Source organism: Onychostoma macrolepis, chromosome 23 (genome assembly GCF_012432095.1).
Source record: "Onychostoma macrolepis isolate SWU-2019 chromosome 23, ASM1243209v1, whole genome shotgun sequence".
Lineage (NCBI taxonomy): Eukaryota > Metazoa > Chordata > Actinopteri > Cypriniformes > Cyprinidae > Onychostoma > Onychostoma macrolepis.
The window spans coordinates 7,847,317-7,855,499 of record NC_081177.1 but is presented as its reverse complement, the minus strand read 5'-3'; the positions used below and the strand labels follow the sequence as shown (position 1 = coordinate 7,855,499).

The window sequence follows — 8,183 nt, the reverse complement described above, 5'->3', positions numbered from 1 at the left end:
TATTTTTGTCTATATTCTTGTCCACAACCTTGACTTGTGCATTTTGCAAAATTATTCATTTTGTGCTCCACAGATGAATGACATGAAGGCAGCTTTATACAGGTTGACAAAACATGACGGTGACAACTATCCATTTCACCTGTAAGTGTATATAAACCATTCCATATAAAAGCGTTTGTTGTGTTGTTTTTTAAATATTCCTTCAGCTTTCTATTGTTAGTTTTCACTGATATTGCAGGGAAGCAGCAATATGGCACATTTAAGGAACAGTTTGCACACACTACTGTGTTTAAAAAAAGGTCTACCAGCTGTTGAGGAACAGATGTGCTCTTTCAGAACAGCGTTGTACTCGTCTGGAAATCATCAAAAGTCCTAACTTTTCAAATAGAAGAAAGTAGCAACAGTATTCATGTTGGCAGTTTTCGAGGCCGTTTCAAGTTCGATTAGGGGAGTGCTGGGGTAACACTGCAGTCTAATACTTGAGGCACCTTCCATAAAAGCCAAATATAGTTCCATCGATCCATTGACGAAACCTCGAGACGGAGGTGTAGATGCCGGGGTACTGGGCATCAGCACAGCCATTGCCCCAGGAGACGATGCCATAGACACGGCCCTCACACACCAGCGGCCCTCCAGAATCACCCTGCAGAAAAGACAATCATATTAATATGATTTTGCGAGAAGAGTGACCAAACTAGATCTAGAAGGAGAAACTCACAACGACACGAGAACATGTGCTTTCTCAATTACTTTCTCCCCTTATGTCATAGGTCATCAACTTGACACATCAAAATGCCAGCAAAAAAAAAAAAAAAAAAACAATAGATGGGATTTTATTCAAGAGTTGATTTGGGTCTTAAAAAGTCAGCATTACGTAGCAGATTGGAGCCAGGGTGAGAGGGGTTGAAATATATAGATTTACAATGTCAGCCAAAATATATTTTTAGTTTTTATTTATTCTTTTGCATTGCCGTTAGCTAAATATAGTTTTTTTTTTTTTTCTCAAAAGTGAGTGTAAAGATACTTATAATGTCACAAAATATTTCTGTTTCAAATAAATACTGTTCTTTTGAACTTATTAAAGAATCCTAAGAAAAACTATTTTTTCATGGTTTTCACAGAAATATGAAGCAGCAGTACAACTGTTTTCAACATTCATAATAATCAGAAATGTTTCTTGAGCAGGAAATCAGCATATTTATTAGAAAGATTTCTGAAGGATCGTGTGACACTGAAGACTGGAGTAATGATGCTGACATTTTTTTCAAATCAACAGCTGTGCATCACAGGAATAAATTACATTTTAAAATATATTTAATTAGAAAACAGCTCTTTTAAATTGTAAAACTATTTCACAGTATTACTGTTTTTACTGTATTTTTTATCAAAGAAATGCAGCCTTGGTGAGCATAAGAGCCAACATTAAAAATCTTTTTTTTAAAAACAAGCTTTTGAACAGTAGTGCATTTTTATTCATTCATTTTGTCCTTAATTAATACCAGATATTTCTAACCTGACTGAATAAGATTTATCACACACATTTAATTATTTATTTTCAATTTCACAAGACAAGTACAGTGCTAGTTAATTAAAGAGTTGAGCTCCACTTAAGTTTTAAAATGGTTATATAACTGGATCGTTTTTTATTTTTTAATTAATTCGCAGCTGATATCTAAAGTAAATGGCCACACATTTCTAAGTTTAATTAGACCCAGTCAGCAGTGCAACCAATTAAATGTATAAGTTGTTGGCAAAATAATTGGCAAAAACAGTGTGACATCCAAATAATGACTGAATAGAAGATGACCATGTTCCTGACAACAAAGTCTAGTAAATCACTGAAATTGTGCTAATAGTTACCAGTAGTTTATTCCAAGAAGTTTTTTTATTACAAAATACTTGTTTTTACCACTTATTTATAAATAGTAGATTTCCAACAGCATCAGAAAAAGTCCAGTCCATTGTCCTGTACCATTCACATTAAGTTAAGTGCCTGTGAAGCAGTAATCGATTGTCTCACCTTACATGCGTCTTTTCCTCCTTCGCTGTATCCTGCACAGATCATATTCTCTGTGATGTTTCCATTAAAAGAGTCCGTGGCGTTACACACTGTGCTGGACACGATGGGCAGCTTGACCATGCGCAGGGTTGCAGGGATTCCTCCCGTTGGAGTGGTGAAGCCCCAGCCGGACACGGTGCACACGCGACCCACGGCCACCATAGCGTCCTGCCGAGGCAGCGGTGCCAGAGACACAAAGCTGTTCACATTGATGGGAGACTGCAGCTAAACGGGTGAGAGAAAGAAAAAATGCACATAAAGCATACAATAAAATGCTGTTCATGTTACTTTTATTCATTAAGTATTTTTTTTTTTTTTCTGAAACCCTAACATTTTCACCAGTTCACATCTCAAATAATGACACTTTTTGCACAATTTGAAAAAATTACATCTTGATTGGAAATGATGCACAACAAGTGCTATTTACCTTGATTTTACTTTTATTTTCTTCAGATCATGTTTTATAGTGCCGTAAATAATTTTACTGAGGACAAAATTATTATGGTGGAAATGGAAGTGCAGGGCAGTTGTAATTTGTGTAAATATTCACACAAAAACATTTATTTATTATTTCAAAGCATATTTATTTTTCAATACAATTTTTGTTTAGCATGTAGTAAGTATATTTATAATAGATTTTTTTCCATATTTTAAGATTAAAGAGTTTATATTATATTATATTGTATTATTTTACATCTAAACTAAAATTGAAACATCTATGCTATACTGTTATACTAAAACTGTTATGCTCTATAAAGTCCAATTTGTTAACAATAATTAATGCATTAACTAATATGAGCTAATAATGAGAAATAGATTTGTTACACTATTTATTAATCTTTGTTAATGTTTTATTTCATAAAAATATAACTATTTGTTCATGCTACAGCTCATGTCCAAGAAATATTATTAACAGATACAACTTTTGATTTTCGTAATTGCAGGATAGTATTAGTAAATGTTGAAATTAACATGAACTAAGTTTAATAAATGCTTCAGACGTATTTTTCTATGGTTAGTTCATGTTCACTAATCTAGGTAACTACTTTTAACAAATGAATCATTTTTGTAAAATGTTATCAAAATTATGTAGTATAAAAGTATACAATTTTAAGTTTACAATTAAAACTTCATGCAGTATTGTTGCAGCACTGATTACTGAGAGACACATCCATCACTTCATGTAATATGACTTGATGCCGGATCATAGTGTTCATTTTATATGCATGAAAGGAATCAATGATTCACACAGGAACACAGGAGCATTGATTCCACTGCCTCACCTTAATGAGCATGATGTCTGCGTTATTGGTGGCTTTGTTGTACTGTGGGTGAGGTATTAAAACATGAGGCCTGCGGAACTGCTCCGTCCCCTCATATAATCCCACAGAAAAATCTCCAGCCACGATCCTCATGTTTGCCGCTCTAAAGACACAAACCAACACTGATTTTCATAAAGACTGATTTTTAACTTCAGTTCAAAACCTATTTTACTGTATCACTGTAAAAAGTGATAAGTTGACTTAACTTAAAAAAATTGAGGAAACCTGTTGCCTTAAAATTAAGTAAATAATTTTTTTTTTTTAAAGTTAAGTGAACTTGACAATTCACTTAACTTATTTTAATGATCATTTACTTAAAAATTTTAAGGCAACGGGTTTCCTCAATTTTTTTAAGTTAAGTCAACTTATCACTTTTTACAGGGTACTTCTGCTTTAAAATACACTTTAATATACTTTCACACTTATGGTTCGTGAATTATTATACATGATCAAAATTGTAAATTTTCAGAAATTACATGATTATATTTGAACTTTTCCTTATTTTTGTTATCAGTAATGTACATTAGTGTGTTTTGTGCTACGCTTTCTGTTATTTAGTTGAAGTAGTTGAATTCTGTTCTTTTTTTCCACCTGTATTATCCAGATTTTGATAGCTCAAGTAGCTCAGTATATTAACATTATATCAATTAAAACATACAGTTATGAGTTATAAAATATAGCCTTTAAGTGCCAATATGTCATCCCATAATGCCTGGATCATTGTCACCATATTTTTACCGTGAATCAATGGCAGCCCTGCCTGCCAGTTTTTTAATACTTATTCTATTTTAATACTTGCTGGTTTAAGCTGGTCAAACTGGTGTTCAGATGGTTTTTGATGATTGATCAGCTGGTCTCCTAGCCTGAGCAGCTAAAAACAGCCTGACTAGCTGAAGAAGTGGTCAAAACCCTTCTAAAACCAGTCTCCTAAACCAGCTAAGATCAGGCTAGAAGACCAGCTATAAAACAATAATATATTATGTAAAAATTAGTGGTGGGCCGTTATCGGCGTTAACGTGCTGCGTTAACGCGAGACTCTTATCGGGCGATAAAAAAAATATCGCCGTTAATCTATTCTCAAAGTTGGGTTGGGAGCTGGGTCTATACTACGCAAGCTATGATGACTTTCACCTGATATTTTAGCGCGGATGTATAATTGCACTGTAGGGGGCGAGAACGAGTCCTCGAACCTGTGTGTATGCGTCCTAAAATGGATGCAGCTATGAAGCCGCCGGGTTTGCTTCAGGGAAAATGTATTTTTAAGAAGCTTCCCAATGAAGATCGGGAAGTCATTTCTGTCTCTACGTTACATGGTCACGCTCTCTGTATCGCGCGCACAGCGGAGTTCCGCCCCGGTTCGCACACACACACACACACGTAAGCGCACACACAAGTAAGCACACTCCCACTCCTATTTGTAAATATAAGCCGCAAAACGTCTATTTAAATATGACTTCTGCGTGTCTCTGTGTTAATGTATGGCGCAAGACGCGCGGGTTTGTTTACTCATACAGAAGCCCGCGTGACGCTTGCGGTGATATTAACGTCTGTCGTCTCACTAAATGAGGACATAAATACATGAACAACATCTCCAGAACTGCTCTGAGAGTCACTTCACGAGCACTCGAGCGTTTCATTTGAGAAAAACTATCCTCATATCATATACACAGAAACGTAAAGGTATTCACGGCAACCCGTCACAAAAAAAAGTTCGGTTTCACTTGAAGACATTGGGCAGAACATAATAGGCTACTACTATTAAAACTATTAAAACCTTATCTTTAAGCAATAATCATACAATGTCTTCAATGTTATTATCAATATTAAATTCTTGATGACTGCTAGTTGTTTACTACTAGTAGTGAACTTATTCTGATCTACTTGGCAGAATTCAAATGAGCCATTTTAATCTAGATTAATCTAGATTAATTCCAAGATTAATCTAGATTAAAAAAATTAATCTATGCCCACCACTAGTAAAAATATATGTGTGTGTGTGAGTGAGTATATATATATATATATATATATATTAGTGCTGTCAAGCGATTAATTACGTCCAAAATAAAAGTTTTTGTTTGCATAATATATGTTTGTGTTCTGTATATATTTATTATGTATATATAAATACACACACAGTATATATTTTGAAAATATTTACATGTCTATATTTATATAATTAATTTTATGAATAAATTTAAATTTATATTTTTCTGAAATATATACATGCATGTGTATGTATTTATATATACATAATAAATATACACAGCACACGTACATATATTATGTAAACAAGAACATTTATTTTTATGCGATTAATCGACAGCACTAATATATCTACTGTTACAGGGCTGACGAGACGTGAGACGTGCGGATCCATCTGCAGACTTTTATTGACAAGAGACGTGGTCATAACAGGCAGGGTCAAACAGTGGCAAACAGGTATAACAGGGGACGAGACAAAGAGTAAACAGAGACAAGCGTGGGTCGACGATCAGCGAACAGTATCCAAAGGGGCGAGACAGGAGAGGTAATCCAAAACGTCAGTGATAGTCCAGGCAGGGGAAAACACAATCCGACAAAGGCAAGGCTAGGCAAGGCAAGGCAAGACTAGGAAAACTAACGGGGCTCTGTAGGGCAGCGATAATGCATACAATACTCGGCAGTGACGGAAGGAAGGTCCAGGGTTGAAATAGAGTGTGTGATTAGTGAGAGCTGTGTGTGCAATCAGTGCAATTGTAATATGTGACAGCTGTGTGATCTGTGCGATGGATGATGGCGAGTGATCTCTGGTGGTGAGTGAATGGCAGTACAGACCAGATTCGTGACAGGGGGGGTGGGATGGAGGGCCAGGTCCCTGTGGAAGCGGAGTGACCGGGGACCAAGGCAGAGCCGGCAGAGCAGGAAGCCAGGGCAGAGTGGACGGGACTGGAGCCCACCAGGGCGGAGCCGACGGGACTGGAGCCCACCAGGGCGGAGCAGAAGACCACCAGAACCAGACAGCAGACCACCACGGCGGCGCAGATAGAGCAGGAGCCCACCAGGGCGGAGCAGAAGACCACCAGAGCCAGATAGTGGACCACCACAGCGGAGCAGACGGAACAGGTGGAGCAGAAGACCACCAGAGCAGAGCAGACGGACCCGAAGACCACCATGGTGGAGCAGATAGAGCAGGAGTCCACCACGACGGATCAGGAACCCACAGCAGAGCCTGGGACCTAGGGAGAACAGAGACATAGAAAGGAGAGAGAACATGCACGGACCCAAGGACCGAGGCAGGGAACACAGAAAGTTCATAAATAGTCTCCATAGCTGTGACAGGACAGAACGAGAGTTCATTGACGGCCTCCATAGCCGTGACAGGACAGAACGAGAGTTCATTGACGGCCTCCATAGCCATGACAGGACAGAACGAGAGTTCACCGACGGATACCGCTGACACCTCTGGAGGTTCTGCAGCAGCTGCTGCCACCTCTGGAGGTTCTACAGCAGTAAACTCAGGACACAGGGAGAGTTCATTGCTGGGTGCCACCACCATACAAGGAGTCGACGTGAGCCTCGCCGCTTCTGGAGGTTCTGCAGCGTGGACTGCCACCTCTGGAGAAGCTACAGCGGGCGCCGCCACCTCGGGCAGTTCTGCGGTGGTGTACGCAGCCCAAAAGCAACAAAGCGATTCCCATCAGGGGAAGTGCCTCAGACAGGGGAATATGCATAAGAACAGGAGGGTTAGAGTGAGTTGGTTTGGGGATACCAGCCGTGCGTGCAGACACCAGTGGTACATCCCTCACACTAGACATCAAACTGGGATAGTGGAAGACTGACCTTGATGATCTGGGTGTGTCAGCCCGGACGTGACGTGACTCTGGACGGTCAGCGGAGACGTGCCGTGACTCTGGACGGTCAGCGGAGACGTGCCGTGACTCTGGACGGTCAGCGGAGGCGTGCCGTGACTCTGGGCGGTCAGCGGAGACGCGTGCCGTGACTCTGGGCGGTCAGCGGAGACGTGCCGTGACTCTGGACGGTCAGCGGAGACGTGCCGTGACTCTGGACGGTCAGCGGAGACGTGCCGTGACTCTGGACGGTCAGCGGAGACGTGCCGTGACTCTGGACGGTCAGCGGAGACGTGCCGTGACTCTGGACGAGCAGCGAGACGTGCCGTGACTCTGGGCGGTCAGCGGAGGCGTGCCGTGACTCTGGGCGAGCAGCGGAGACGTGCCGTGACTCTGGACGAGCAGCGGAGGCGTGCGTGACTCTGGACGAGCAGCGGAGGCGTGCCGTGACTCTGGACGAGCAGCGGAGACGTGCCGTGACTCTGGACGAGCAGCGGAGACGTGCCGTGACTCTGGACGAGCAGCGGAGACGTGCCGTGACTCTGGACGAGCAGCGGAGACGTGCCGTGACTCTGGACGAGCAGCGGAGACGTGCCGTGACTCTGGACGGTCAGCGGAGACGTGCCGTGACTCTGGACGAGCAGCGGAGACGTGCCGTGACTCTGGACGAGCAGCGGAGACGTGCCGTGACTCTGGGCGAGCAGCGGAGACGTGCCGTGACTCTGGACGGTCAGCGGAGACGTGCCGTGACTCTGGACGGTCAGCGGAGACGTGCCGTGACTCTGGACGGTCAGCGGAGACGTGCCGTGACTCTGGACGGTCAGCGGAGACGTGCCGTGACTTTAGGAGATCAGCTGAGGCGTGAAGTGACTCTGGATGATCAGCTGAGACCTGACTTGACTTTAGGAGATCAGCTGAGGCGTGAAGTGACTCTGGATGATCAGTTGAGACGTGACTCGGTTGATGACGACCAAC

The 8,183-nt window shown here is 41.6% G+C and overlaps 1 protein-coding gene across 1 annotated transcript in view; it reads right to left on the bottom strand.

Moving 5' to 3' along the window:
• Positions 1–8,183, bottom strand: part of zmp:0000001088 (trypsin) — a 13,868-nt gene that overhangs the window by 371 nt on the left and 5,314 nt on the right. The window contains exons 3-5 of the mRNA XM_058762765.1: positions 3,343–3,484; positions 2,021–2,284; positions 1–643 (exon numbers count right to left, since the gene is read on the bottom strand). The exon at positions 1–643 is cut by the window's left edge and continues 371 nt beyond it. Of these exons, the coding sequence (XP_058618748.1) occupies positions 473–643; positions 2,021–2,284; positions 3,343–3,484 (577 nt within the window). The 3' untranslated portion in view covers positions 1–472. The remainder of the gene's footprint in view (positions 644–2,020; positions 2,285–3,342; positions 3,485–8,183) is intronic.